General features: G+C 48.0%; 1 protein-coding gene across 4 annotated transcripts in view; it reads right to left on the bottom strand.

The window, feature by feature from the left end:
- Positions 1-15,293, bottom strand: part of si:dkey-237i9.1 (SEC14-like protein 1) — a 32,933-nt gene that overhangs the window by 2,744 nt on the left and 14,896 nt on the right. For all 4 annotated transcript variants that reach the window (XM_034294289.1, XM_020049911.3, XM_029122298.2 and 1 more), the window contains 12 exons: positions 9,412-9,561; positions 8,880-9,011; positions 7,802-7,930; positions 7,231-7,528; positions 6,889-6,998; positions 6,539-6,728; positions 5,825-5,913; positions 5,664-5,734; positions 4,832-5,003; positions 4,422-4,556; positions 3,836-3,970; positions 173-433 (listed from right to left, as the gene is read on the bottom strand). In XM_034294289.1, coding sequence (XP_034150180.1) covers positions 173-433; positions 3,836-3,970; positions 4,422-4,556; positions 4,832-5,003; positions 5,664-5,734; positions 5,825-5,913; positions 6,539-6,728; positions 6,889-6,998; positions 7,231-7,528; positions 7,802-7,930; positions 8,880-9,011; positions 9,412-9,561 — 1,872 coding nt within the window. The remainder of the gene's footprint in view (positions 1-172; positions 434-3,835; positions 3,971-4,421; positions 4,557-4,831; positions 5,004-5,663; positions 5,735-5,824; positions 5,914-6,538; positions 6,729-6,888; positions 6,999-7,230; positions 7,529-7,801; positions 7,931-8,879; positions 9,012-9,411; positions 9,562-15,293) is intronic.

Raw genomic sequence — 15,293 nt, 5'->3', positions numbered from 1 at the left:
GAAAATGTATTTGATTAAAGGTCCTTATTGTTGCCAATGCGAATTCTGTTTCGAATTAGATGCGCCAGTGTTGAACGGCATTTAAAAAGTACATGTTGTGCAAACCTGCCCGGTTGAGCGAATCGTTGTCGCGCTAAACTCTGACCCCTTGACAGCCTTCTACGGCACTAACCTGCACACTCTCCCCCTCCCTGCAGGTGAGTGGTGACTCCACCATGCTGTAGTCCAAGCCCAGGGTCCAGGAACGGTCGATGAGCTGCACATTGTTTCCGCCCGGGGTGGTGATGCTGCCGTGCGGCCCGCCTGGTGGGTCCTTCCGGGCCGGGGGCTGGGGGGCCCGTTTGGAGTGATAGATGTGGAACACCACGTCACCCTTACACACGTCAAAGTCCCAGGTGATCACGGAGGCGGCGTCGATGATCTCGATCACCACCTGGGGAAGAGGGCGGGTGAGCGTGTTAGAGAAAGGTACGAGAAATAAAGAGATGGAGAGGGAGAACAAGAGGGAACAAGAGGAAAACAAGAGGGAACAAGTTGGGGAACAAGTGGGGAACAAGAGGAGAACAAGTTGGGGAACAAGTGGGGAACAAGAAGAGAACAAGTTGGGGAACAAGAAGAGAACAAGTTGGGGAACAAGAGGGAAAAAAGAATAGACAGGTGAGAACCAGATGAGAGGGAACAGGTGTCAATGAGGCCACTGACCTGAATTATACTGAATTGAATCTGCATGGCAAGACCCATTTATCTTTTTAAACATTATATAAGCCTTCTATATTTGTAAAGCTGGTTGACCAAAAGGTGAAACCTTTGACACACGAGGGCACTATGACATTGGAACCCTATTCACGCAGATACTTCATGTAGCAACCGCGTGACTAGTGTTGTCAAAAATATCGATATTTTGATAAATATCGATACTGAAATTTCTGAACGGTACCAATACTCATTTCCCGAAGTATCGATACTAGCCGCGCTTTCACTTTCACTTGTCTCCAAAGGCGCGTTGACAACCACCACACGCGCACGCGCACTCGCACTCCCACTCGTCTCATTCGCTCTGGTTAGCAAAGGTGAAGTGAATGGAAAGATGGCGAGTGCAGCGCCCGTGCGACCGGCTTTGGTTGATAAGGAACACAGCAGGAGTGCTATCTGGAAATATTTTGCATATGAGGCAAATGAACATGGAAAGCCGAAGGACACAAGCAAGCCAATATGCAAGAGATGCTACAGAACAGCGCTAACAAAAGGCGCTAACACCACTAATATAGCAAAGCACTTGAGAGACCGACACCCGGATCTGTATAAAGAATTTCTCAAGGTTGGTATTATTATTATACATTACTGACACTCTATCCTCCAATTTGATACTGTTAAGAGCTTTGACACAATCTGTATTGTTAAAAGCACTATATAAATAAAGGTGACTTGACGACTTCATGTCGATCCAGTGAGCACAGTTTTCGCGTGTGATGCACGCACGTTTGCGTTTAAATCTGTTCATCAAATTAATGTATTAACCAGCTTTTATGACCGATGAGCAATGCATTTGTTACAGTATATTTTAATCTTTGATAACAGTAGGTATTAGGTAATAAAAATATAACGGATCATGTTAGCTCTGGTCCAATGAAAAAATATTAACAAATAGAACTTTGGATTTTAATCAGTACATGTATTAGTGAATGTTAGTTTAAATCAACTTTTAACTTTGATTAAAAAATGTTTTGTAAGTATTTTTCATTGCTTATTCATGTTAACAAATATCTATTACCATTAACCTAAGTTTTTAGATTAGTTCATTCAGTTCATTTTAAAAGTGTGGTCTAAAAAAAAAAAAATTTTTATTAAAGTTTGGCATTCTCTTGTAGCACCAGAAAGAAGATGAGACTCGACCTGCAACAAAAACAACACAATCACAACCTACACTACCAGCTGTATTTGAACAGCAAAGTATGAAGCAAACTCAAATGAAGCCAAGAAGTTGAACAGGGCTGTAGCAGTGTACATCTGCATGGATCAGGTTCCTGTGTATACTGTTGAGAAACCTGGCTTCAAACAACTTCTAGAACATTTGAACAACAGGTATGCCCTTCCTTCACGCAACTTTTTCATGCACACTGAAATCCCAGCCCTATATAACGAAACAAAAGAAATAGTAATGAACCATCTTGGAAGGAAAACCTTTTTTTCATGCACCACTGATCTGTGGACAAGCAGAGCCACTTCCACGTTCATGGCAGTAACTCTGCAATTTGTCCCTGAAACCTGGGACATGCAGAGCTGGTGTTTGGGCTGTGTTGGGCTCAACACTGAGCACACTTCTTGGCATACTTTATTGGTTTTTGAATGTAATGCAATCTGAGAGGCTTTTGAACAAGTGCACTACCTCAGGACATTTTTGTTAATGTAAAATATATGTTCTAGACTTGTTATATTTAGCTTTAAATAAAAAAATAACCCCTACCACTCACACACTTGATTCAAACGTTGCCCTACCACTCACACACTTCATTCAAATGTCGCCCTACCACTCACACACTTCATTCAAATGTCGCCCTACCACTCACACACTTGATTCAAACGTTTCCCTACCACTCACACACTTGATTCAAACGTTGCCCTACCACTCACACACTTGATTCAAACGTTTCCCTACCACTCACACACCTGATTGACGTAATCAACCTATCATTAAGTCTTTAAATAAGTACTAGGGCAACAACAAAGACGTGCACCCCTTTGGGTCCCCAGGACCAGGATTGGCAAAAACTGCTACAAGTGGCTACATTCGTTCCCCGCCTGTTCCAGATCTCTTTTGCTAATTTAGCTTTTTGAATGTTTATGCAAATCCCCCACGAGGCTTGGTAGAAACTGACCAATCATGGGTTTTCTAGGGCATCCTCCTATAATATTTTTCATGTTGTCAAATCAATAAATGTTTGTTCCATCAATCAAATGTCTTCTTTTTATCACTAAAGATGTTAAACTAGAAAATGTAATGACAGTGGATGTGATGGGTTTCCCCAAGCTTTACAACATAATACTAAGAAAATAATAGCAAGAAGTTTGTTTTGTTTTCAATTAATAATGATGGGGATAATGAATGAACTTCCTTCATTGAGGAGAATCTTCCTTGATAAGATATAAACACAGACTACTCAATAACTGCAAATAATCTTGACCAATTTCCAAATCTAGAATCTTTACCTATTTTACAATTTTACCAAGAAAAACAATTTAATTACCTCTCTGATATTATCTAGGATTAGTATTAATACTAAGAGACATTATCATTTACTATGTAAATAAATTGCACAGTCTGGTTGAATATATTTTGTATAGCCACAATTGCTAGCCATCAAATGACTGGAGTTCAACACAAACAGGCGTGCTGCATTGAAGACTTCAGAAAATGCTGCAAAATCATCGCACCCACAAGCAACCAACGTGACTCTCTAGCGTCATCTAAATGAATATGGTTAATTTCATGAGGCACATTTGACGGTAACTCGTTTCTGTTTTCAATTTCCATCATCCTGAAATTCTTGGCTTAGTACCCATTGAACATATAATCCAAATATATTTTTTTACCCCAATGGATTCTACATATATTTCTCCTTCAAGCAACGTTAAGGTCAATTTTGAATGCATTTTTCCGCCTTCTCCAGAGGGTGGCACTGCTGTTCCGGTCCTTTCCGTAGAGCGCACCATGGTTTGCCTTGGCCTTTTGCATCCCTCTCCGCCCCATGGCTGCTTTTCGTTTTTCACCCTCACGCCACCAGGGCACCCGCATCTCTGCCCTTGCCCAGGGAAGGTGCAAGGTTTTGAGGCTCACCTCGTGTGGTGCTCCCTTGAAAATGCTGGCGCTCTGGTAAATAGTCTCTGTCCACAGGCGAATGTCGTCGTTCTCCAGCTCCTCTGCAGTACGATAGAGAGACTTGGGAACCAGGCCTCCTTCTGGAACATCACACTGTACACACACACACACAGACCCACGCACACGCACACACACACACAAACACAGTCTCTGAGTAACAAGACCCCTCAACACAGTTTTGCCTTTCGACACATACCAAAGAATGACCTAATCCTCCCCAGCTGCCAAATGGTCCGTTCATTCTCTCCCTCTGGAACCGCAACTCCTGTCAGATACTGTACTGTAGGTACTAACATGCATGCAATCTGAATAGGGGCATCTGCCAAATGGCTAAAACAGAAATTATGTAAATGTAATTAAAACCTATGAATATGGATATGAAAAAAATAAAATCTGTTTAAGTACTTATGCATTTCCTAAGTCCCCAAATGTCACATCGGCTCCAATCCGCACAGAACACAAGTCTTCCATATCATCCAAAAACAGGATATAGATATATACTAGGTGTGGTTTCCATGGGGAACACACGCAGGGACACACTCACCATACAATCTCCTCCTAGGAAGTCGGGGATGATTTCCTTGTCGATGTAGTCCACCAGACCCCCGGGCCCCTGGTAATCATTGCCGGCGTAAATCAGGAACTTCTTACGAGTGTTCTCGTCGATGAACGGGCTCACCTGAACACAGGAGAGAGGAGTACCCACGGTTCCTGTTGTGTTACACACTAAACCATTTTGATTTGGGCAAATTCGTAACTTTTGCTTTTCCCTCGACTTTTCCCCAGAGCAACTGATTAAACTCCTTTAACAACAGATGTGTCACCTGGTCGCTATCGGGGATTCGAACCAGCAACCTCTCGCTTACTCCTCTCTATCAGCTGAGGTTATTCCCGTGTAATAATGCCCAACCTCCAGCTGGGCACGAGGGGGGGGTGAACACTGCGGAGACTCACCAGGGTCCAGAGCACCGGGAAGACCCGTGGGGCCCTCAGTATGAGCAGGCGTCCCAGGGTCTCTGGGTAGTTGGCCTCCACCACCTCGATGATCCTCAGCAGGGCTTTAACGCCCGGACGCCACAGGTGACGCATGTTCAGCCCCTCCAGGTCCACCAGGCACGTCCAGCAGCTAGAGCCACAGGAAGAGAAGGGGGGGGGGGGGGGTTCAAGTGGAATTCGCAAGCCTGTGACAGAACCCCCCCCCAGCAACAACAGATGAACAGATTCCTGCCATTATCTGAATGGGAAAGTCTCCCACCCTCAGTTCCTCCCTCACAGCCACCCACCCTCCTCTTCGCTGGGAGGAGCTCTGTGTCTCTCCACCCTACCCACTTCAGATGCCCTCCTCTTCACGGGCACGTCCACCTGATAAGTGTGACAGCTGCCCAATAACGCCGCTGCTCTTTTTCCTTTCTCTACCACCATCATCATCATCATCATCATCATCATCATCATCTCTTCTGTATTCACCCTCTCACAGTCCATTATTCCGCCACTAAATCCATTTCCATCTCTTTCTCCCTCTCATCCTCACACATTTCAGGAAGGAACCTTGGGCGTTCCGTCTAGCCTGGACATAGCCGTGACATCGTTAAAGTGCCTCCCCCACACTCAACGCGCTCAGGGTTAGTAGGCTCGCTGCGCCGACGCATTTGCCACGAAACACTCCAGCTCAGCAACAACTGCTGATGGCCCAGTTCTGTTTAGTCCGCTACTCCCACATTGCTCTGCTCTAGATCTGAGAGGCCAAGCCTCGAACATAGTGGTAAACACATCCCACACGAGGTACCTGATGGGTCGACCGAAGACTTTGGTGTTCTCCTCACAGCGCCGGAGGCCCTCCTCGTTTATGGACAGGACCTGAAGGGTTAAAACAAGCACCCTTGATGTCGACATATACACAAAGCTATTAAGCGCATGTGTGATTGACAACAGAAGAGGGCCACTCACGTGTCTGAGTAGAGACTCCTCCCCCAGGGCTCGGACCAGCCCCTTGGTGTCCATCTGTCCCAGCCGGAGGATGTAGAGTGGACGACCCTCTGTACAGACAGACACGCATGGAAAGAGGTGCATTTGAATACAGGCAAAACTGCAGTGAGGACAATGGCTCGGGACGGTCGAGTCCGACTCCACAAAACCAGAGCATTCAAATACAGAGGGCAGACGACAGGCTACAACAGGGCATTTCAAATGGACTTGACTAATAATCTAAAAAGGTTTAGTACTTTAGCTCTTATCCAGAGCGACATAGTTAGTGCAGCCTACTGAAGATAACTAGATGGGAGCGCAACACAACCAAGCTGGTGTAAATCCATTTTAGTGAACGCAGGAGCGATCATTGGTCAACCACCCAACCCAGAAGGCGACGGTTATAGTTCTCACCAAGGGCCATCTTCTGGATCCCAGTGAAACCAAACGAGCCTTCCTATCGGGAAGTCACTTCTATAAACAGCTTGTCAAGAGCCGCGCAGCCACACAAGGAAAGACTTGTTCTAACATTTCATACATAGCTCCTATAAATAAACAGCCGGGCTAATGGACACGGAGGGGTTCTGTCTATAAATACGTGTGACTTGTGTGTACCGCGAAGACCCTTTGATTACCGTGGCAAGTAGGACCGGGCTGGTGGCTTTGGTCTGTGTGTGAGTGTGTGTGTGTCCGTACCTTTGTCGTGATGGTGCCAGCCCCCAGTGTAGTAGTCGCTGAGGACCCGCGGCGAGGTCCACGTCTCCAGCAGGTGGTCCACCTGGTGCTGCTTCCTCCAGGTCAGAGACTGGCACATGGTCTCCCGGGCCTTGTCCATGTTGAAGTCCCGGGCCCGCAAGAACCGGAGGATGTGCTCGTCTTTCGGGATCTGGAGACAGGGTGGGGGGGTGGGGTGCGGTGGGGTGGGCGATGGGTGGAGGTTGTTGAAACATTGTCTGGAGGTGCTTGTTTATAACCAGACTGGACTGGAAGGGAATGTTCTAAAGGGTCTCTGGACTGGTCGGGGCGGGGGGGGGTTGACCACTCACCTTGCCCTTGTGACTTTCCTGCAGCCACTGGCGTAGTCGGATCAGACAGCTCTCCTGCAGGGGGGTCAGGTCTCCCAAGTAGCGTTTGATGTAGTCCGCATCTAACTTGTCTGTGTCACGCGAAAACGAACACACACAAACGGACGCTATTTAGTGAACCCCCAAGTCGTTTCAGTAGAACAACTCCCGCGGCTTTACGGCATTTAAATGAGCGAGTACGAGACGTAAATGAGAAGACGTAAATGAGACGACGTAAATGAGACGACGTAAATGAGACGACGTAAATGAGACGACGTAAATGAGACGACGTAAATGAGAAGCGTCCCCTCGCTTTGCACCCACCCTCAGGAACGGCCGTCGTGTTTTCCGCCTGGTTTTCAGCCTGCCGACTACAGTCTTTGGTCGTGGAATCGTTCAGGCTGGAATCGTTACTGCTGGCACGGAGTCCGTCCCCATCGTCAGCGGGCGCAGGGTCCGAGAGGGCGGGCACGGCGGGCAGGTCCTGGTCTGGGATTTTCGGGGTGGCACAGACGGGTTTGACAGCGACCGAGGGGCCGTCCAGGGAGGGGCTCCAGCGAGGCACCTGGGTAATTCCCTCTTCCTCCAGCTGATTCAGGTAGAACTCTATGATCTCCTTACCCTGTGGGGAGGGGAGAGAGTGGGTGGGAAAGTTCAGGAGGTGGGGGGTAGCCACTTAACGTTAAACCTCACCCCTCACTGACATGGACCACCAACACTCCATTCCAGGGATCTTGGGTCAAACCACTCATTTTGATTGGTGAACTGGGTTATATACGAATTCAATTGTGATTTAGTTATTAAACTGGAATGGAGAGAGTTTCGCATGAAAGGGAATATCGACCGGGCTCAGATCTGTCAGCACGCACGCACGCACACACCGGCCGACACACACCTTCTTGATGCTGCTGGCGTACTGCTTCATGGCTATCTTCTCCACTGTGCTCTCGAAACCGAAGAAGGACTTGATGTCCAGGCTGGCCGACTGCTCAAAACACGTCCAGTCCTCATTGTCAGGGTGGGCCTACACACAGGCGCACACAGAGAAAAGAGAAGATTAAACATGCTTTACCATGGCAACCACCCTGGCGCGTGACTCGTGAAACAGCGTTCGACTGCATTAAAGCGACAACTGCTCGTGTGGTATTACGCCCAAACGAATATTGATAGTGGGTGGAAAAGGAGTGATACATCCACACACAAAAGCTTGAATGCCCAGGGACTGAAGTGTGTCAAACAGGTGACAGTGTTAAATGTCACGGATACGGTCAGACAAGCCAGGAGAGTGAAAAACGCTAATCCCCCATTCAACTGATGAAAGACCTTTATGTTACCAAGTAGCCGCCCTAGAGATTTCCGGGGAGGATACGTTTTGTACCTGGCTACCAAACTGCGGTCTTTAGCCAATTCCGGCCTGTTAGTGGCCTTTGACTGAACTGCCTAGCGGTGTTAGCGTCCGCTAGCTAACCGCAACCGTTCCTTGTAAGCACGGCTACGTAATCGACCTGAAAATAGGCCGCTAGCCCAGTTAGACGCTAATGCGATGCGTTTGACCTCATTAACTGAGAGCGCAGTCATTCAGCGGTGGCGGCCCGGTTAAGGCAGCTCTGAGGTCAGAGGGGGGCGGTGCTGTAACACGCCGCTGTGAGCCTGAGGGAGGTGGGCAAGCTGACTCCAGATCAGCGCCTGAGTGTATTCAGCCATAGTGCTGCAGGGAGCGTTGGGACAGCTGAATTATTCACTAGGAAAGAAGGAAGCGCTAAAAGAGAGGCCACTGGAACACAGCTTTCCATGTCGGTTTGGAGAGAAGCAGCGTGAACAGACCGAGGAATGGTTTCAGACATTTTAGGCATGCTGTTGACAGCTGACTCCTTAATAGTTCACATGGCTTTAAATGTATGTGTGTGTGTGTGCTTAGATTTAATGAGATATGGCATTATGAATCTACACTTGGTGTGTTTGTGTGAGCCTACCGAATAACAACAGAGTTCATGGATGATCACTCGGTTGGAGAAGGTCTCGTTGTGGGACTCGATGTGCAGCGTCCTGTCCCGTTTATTCAGGGTGTTCTCCTGGCTGAAGTACACATAGTCCACCCCCGCAATCTGCACCAGAGAAGACACTCAATGGAACCAGTTTCATGAAAATCAATGGTCTGAAAAGATACCGGCCAAGCTTGACCCAAAATGGTTGTCGGCTGAAAGCTTAATTTCCACAGGACTTGTATTGGCATTTAACTGCGGAAACCCAACCAATATTTGAAATACAACTTGCAGCCCTTAGCTTTTGCTTTCTCTTTGGGTTGCAGGGCAGATTACAGAGAAGCAGGTAATAAGGGCTTAGCACATTCCACTGACTGATTGACTTACAAGACTTAGACTGACTGAGAAGGCTTTATAAATACAGGTAATTGACTGACTCATTTAATTGTGTATTGATTGACGAGACCCAAGAGAGGAACTGGCGTCAGGAAAGTGGGCCGTTAGAGAGCTGGGAGAGCCTTACACGTTTGAGGAGGCGAGGGGCGTCCACGTCCAGCTTGCAGCGGCGCTGCACAGTGTGCACCGAGCCATCGTCCGTCACGCTTTCGCCGAGCACCTCGCTGTCCACGAACATGGGGATGAGATGACAGGTGGGGAACCGGCGCTCGTACGCCTGAGGGGAAGATGGCGAGACAGACGGAATGAGACGGGAGGGTTAGTAACCCGTAACCATCGTTTTTTTTTAACATGGATTTTAGCACCATCCACCTGCCCATGATTCCCAGCCCACAAGCATTTCTAAAAGTCATTACGTCTGAACGAAGAGCTGCGTGATACAAAGCACCCCGCATTTAACAGGATCGTTTCAGAGATGTGTGTTTTCACTTTAAAACAGTGAATAGGGAAGTGTGACAAGGGGAACTAGAGAAAAACAAAGACAGGCTCATAGATGGACGGAGGGAGAAAACTACATTTGGATCCAGTGAACCCCACGAGCCGCTTCTCTCAGCATCAATCGTGGCCTCAGATCTATGGGTCCAGCAGCTGGCAGATGGAGCCAGCAGAGCAGAGCACAACGCCTTGTTAAAGGACCCGCTGACAAAAGGGTGGGATGCAAATAATAGCCTGGGTAATAAGAGGCCTGGTCACCGAGGCTCACAGTATCAGCCTGATTACAGCACATGTGATCATCAACCACCTACAGGAGTCTGGAAGAGAACGCTATTTCAGATGGATAACACTACTTTTGACCAGAGCCCTACGGTCCTGCATGTCAGAAGTAGTGCCCTACGGAGGGAACAGTGCTTGATTTGGGAGTAGTGCACCACGGAGGGAACAGTGCTTGATTTGGGAGTAGTGCACCACGGAGGGAACAGTGCTTGATTTGGGAGTAGTGCACCACGGAGGGAACAGTGCTTGATTTGGGAGTAGTGCACCACGGAGGGAACAGTGCTTGATTTGAGAGTAGTGCACCACGGAGGGAACAGTGTTTCATTTGGGAGTAGTGCACCACGGGGGGGAACAGTGCTTCATTTGAGAGTAGTGCACCAAGGAGGGAACAGTGCTTCATTTGAGAGTAGTGCACCAAGGAGGGAACAGTGCTTCATTTGAGAGTAGTGCACCACGGAGGGAACATTGCTTCATCTGAGAGTAGTGCACCACGGAGGGAACAGTGCTTCATTTGGGAGTAGTGCACCACGGAGGGAACAGTGCTTCATTTGGGAGTAGTGCACTACGGAGGAAACTACTTCATTTGGGAGTCACAAGGAATTTTGGGCCCATTGATATTATGGCCATCAGTGGGCCCCCCTAACCCAGGGGCCCCGTGAATCATATCCACCTTTCCCCCGTAGCGACGGCCCCTGGGTGGCATACTGTGCCATTGAGAGTGGTATAAATGCAACTTAAAGCCGTTACTGTCATACTGGGTCGGCGGTGATTCCATAGTTTGACCGCTGACCCTGAATCTGATTTGCACGGTTCCAGAACAAACCAGGGGACACGTTAGAACCGGTGCAGGCAGGTCCTGGACTCGTTCGGACTGGTTTTGGTGAACCAACAATGTTAAAGCCCACGCTGGCTTACTGCAGTCAACAGGCCGGCTTATTCTTCTGTTCCCTACAACGTATTATGTAAAACGGATTTTGGGGCATGTTATGCTCTATTGGTTAAAGGAGTTTTACATGTACTTTGTGCTGAAACGGCAGTGAGAGGGATTGTAGGCGGGCCAAGCAGTGGTACTTGTGTACACAAGGCTGCATCTAACACCTCGGAACCAACACAGGACACGGAATTAGCTCATTCAAGGCCAAATCTGAAGCCTGCGCGGTAATGAAGGACCTTACTTGTTCTTCCCTGCTGTTCAAGCGTCGTTATTCCTGTGGTTAATCACTGACTGGGCACATTTTTATCCTGGCCTGGTTGGAGCCTAGAGTCCCCTGAGACTAATGGGCAGAGAAAGAGAGAGAAAATAATTTGAAAGGAGAAAGACAGAGAATGAGGTAGAGCGGGGAGGGACAGAGAGAATAAAAGGGTAAGGTAAAGGGGAGAGAGAGTTGCGTTGAGGCAATGTGGGGCCGCTAGGCAAAGAACTACCACTTAGTCGAGAGTGAAACAAGACCGGACACACAATTGTGTTGGCATGTAAGAGCACTTTGCCAAAGCGGACTTAGAAAGGCTCAGACAACAGAGCAGAGTTGCCATAACAAGTGTCTTTTGTGACTCTCTGGCTTCACAGAGTCCAGCTACTTTACGGGATATATAAAGTCCCAAGGTGGTCCAAGGTGGTCCAGGGTGGTCCAGGCATCGAAGTCGCAGCCTCTACTGCTCGAGCAAAAACTTTTCCCATAATTCCCGTTCAGTGGAGCGTGGAATGCCAGACAAATGTATCCTTCCAAAAATGTAAAAGGAGTTGTGCTCTTCGCTGCACGTGTTCCTGCTGTCCCCTAAAAGGCTTTCAGCTCGGAACCTTTAAAACAGCGTGCGACTTTTGACATAGGACCAGAAAGAAACGTTCCCTCAGATAACGGCAAGGACTCTTTATTCCTTCCCGTGGCTACGCACAGGAGGCCGAGAAACAATGCCTTACCCTAGACGCCATAACATGTGATTTGGGTTAGGGAATGTCGCTACGACAACGGGGCATGTATGCTGTGGTGAGGCGGCAAAACGACCAGGTGTGGGCCTAAGTAGGGGCTTTGGCAACTGGCAGTGGTTGGCACCGTGCCTCCCTGTGTAGCTCTTGTCAGCACGACAGCAGGTCCTAAAAACACTGGCAGGCCTGCTGTTCTGTGGCCGCGCCGTCATCAGGGTCATGCTGAGCTCTGCTTTTCTCCGGGCCCCGTACTGATCCAGAACAGAGGCCCCAGTGCAGTCAGCATTACTGCACCACTAAACACAGTGTTTGGCATGGACGCGTCAAAACAGGCCACCGCGTCGACGTCAACAGGCAACAAGACCCGGGGTGCCCACGCAACCGAAAACAACGTGCCACAGCGAACAGGGAAGTAAAACAGGAAATGTGAAAGCCATGACAGGCTGGTTCTGACAGGGAAACGGAACAACTGATTGCACAGTTCAGATAGGTTTGCTACTTTTAGGCTCTCAGGGGAATATTATGGTGATCGGCAAGTTCTTGTGACACCGATTGTTTTTGCAGTAAATTGTGGCAATAGGAAACCTGACAAATTCAAACAACAACAGATCATGTCACTCCCAAACCAACTCAAAGTCTTTTATTTGTCAACTTTGTCAACTGCACCAAATAACATGCATTATTCTGAACAAATTCCTGTGACATTGCACACAACATCTATGTAATTAAGAAACATATGCAAAAATAATAACAGAAAATACAAAATATACATAAGAACAATGACTAGAAGCAATTTCAAATAATGTATAAATGGGAATGTGGACAGTAAGAATAGGAATCTTAAATATTTTAAGTGTAGGAGTGCCTATAAATGGATACATGAAAATGTGCTACTGTACAGGAATGTACACAGAAAGTGACCAGAGCATATGGAGTGTTCATGTGACTAATATATGAGTGTTGCTGGTTGAGAAGCCTTATGGTCTGGGGGTAAACACTGTTTGTGAGTCTGGAAGAGCGTGTCCTGAGGCTACCGTTGTGGTGTTCTGAGACAAACCCCTTTGACTTGACTTGTGCCCTCAAGTCAAGTCAAAGGTCAAATCGATCCTGGTTTCCTCCAAACAAAACACCTTTTGACATCCTGTTTGAATTCTGCGCTGTTCCGTATGAAATACATGAATCACATTACTGAAACTCAAATGCCACATATTCATATGTAAGCATGACTCATCACTCCTCCGCAGCCGAGCAAATGCCCCGAATGGCAGAAGCTCACCAGGGTGACTGGGTCCAAACATAGTGCTTCACCATACCACGCAGAGTCCATTTAAATAGGGGACGGCAAATCTCAACGCTGAAGGTAACCTGTCATGTCAGGTCAGAGGTCATACATTATGACGTAGAGGAAGAATTAGAAGGATGATATTTAAGAACCATGAAAGAGATCCAAAGGAATCGGCAGAAGAACCTGTTTTATCAGATAGTCGGTTGAGTTTCGTGACCAAAATGTGGCAAACGTGCAGAGTGTTTGCCATGGGCTAATGAGGCCCCGCCCATTTCTGTTAAGTCAGATGGCTGTCGCAGATCAAATGCAGCTGTTAAGCCGAAAACACCCAGCGGCCCAAGCTCCACACAAATATTGATCTGATTCTCCACATCTCCGCCATTCCCCGGAGCAGATGAGGTAAGCGGCGACACCGGGCTGGAAAATAACAGCGGACGTTCCCAAACCAGCACGAGTGGGTGTGTTTCTCCATCAGAGCCTCCCCTCCTCAGCCCAGGACTCCATAAGGTTCGGGCAGGCTCCGACTAGCCAAGTGTGTGAGCGGCGTTTCCAGGAATGTGGAATGTGGGCCCGACAGGATTCCGCTTTTCAGGCACGCAAAGGGAAATATCAAAACACACTAACCCGGCCCACTCGGTTAAATAGAAAACATGCCTTCCTCCTTCAGGGAAGCACATCAACCCTGTGGCCACGGAAAGCTGGGAGTGGAACTATCCCTTGCCGGTTTTCAGGAAGGGGAATGGAAAGCGGGAAGTGAAAGCAGCGGGAATGACTGGGCCTGCTGGGGAAGGAACTCAGGGATATACGCAGGCTATTTTGAGACTAGTGGGGACTAGATAGTGCATGTTTTAATAGGCGTGAGGAAAACTTGGTCTTTAGAAGGGCGCGGACACCGGCGGCCTGTGTTGCCAAAACGTTCGCTGGGGTTCCAACATGGGGCGGGGTAAAGGGCCATGTGCACGCACACTGCAGAAAGCAGGGCTGGGCGGCTGTTTTCTACTGCTGTCACACCATTACAGGATCTTAACAATGAGCTTTAATGCACATTAAAGATAAGCCCAGCTGTATCACTTTATGGGATAACATGTCTAAGCCTTGGCTCTCCTAGCACAAAGACACACACGCACCCCGATAAACCACTGATGGAATTGCACGTTGCTGATGTAGCCTAAAGTGGTGTAATGACCATAGTGCTCCAGACTGGGTTGATAAGGGCTGGGGTTCCAACATAACGTTTCATCGACCATGGTGCGTGGGTCCTTCCACACAGGTGAAGACGGACCACATCAATTACAAAGTGTGCGGCAACGCGTCAAAAGCCATTTTCAGTAATAACAACATCATGTCGGAAAAGCACATTTCCAGCGCTCAAAAGAAACTGGAACGATAGAGAGAGAGACAAAGGAGGCTGCCTGGGATTTCAGTGGACTCCCTAGCTGAAGTGGCATGTTGTCTTGTGACTGCATGTGTGGCTGTGTAAAAGGCGCCAACAGGATGTCAGTTCCTCTGCTGACACCATTAATGACAGCCGCTTTCGGCGACTGGGCGGACATTTTGGCGAAGGGGCCAATTGAGATTGGAAGGGCATGGTTGCCGAGTGCTGGCAAAAACAAAAGCAAAACATGTTGATTTTGGGTGGACTGGGGGCAACATGTATGTTTTTATTTATTTTTTAGGCGCAACTATTCTTTTTTCAGGAGGAAAAACTTTGCCTGGAATGAAGCCTATTGTGCAAAAGGGTTTGAGGCATATTTTAAGCATTATGTTACATAGGAAGCTTTTGTCGGACGTAGGCCTACGATGGACCATAGATCGAATGTCCTGAATGAAAACAAACCCTTTTCTTTCCATCTGCTCATTATTCATGTTCTTTTCTACTTTTCAACCACAGACATTGGGTTGAACTTAGAACAGGGCCCCCACACGCACGCACGCACACACACACAGGCACGCACACAGAGGTACGCACAGGCACGTGCACACACACACACACACAGGCACATGCACGCACACACAGTACCCCACA

The sequence above is a fragment of the Esox lucius genome, chromosome 9 (genome assembly GCF_011004845.1).
Source record: "Esox lucius isolate fEsoLuc1 chromosome 9, fEsoLuc1.pri, whole genome shotgun sequence".
NCBI lineage: Eukaryota > Metazoa > Chordata > Actinopteri > Esociformes > Esocidae > Esox > Esox lucius.
This window is presented reverse-complemented; position numbering and strand designations above follow the sequence as displayed.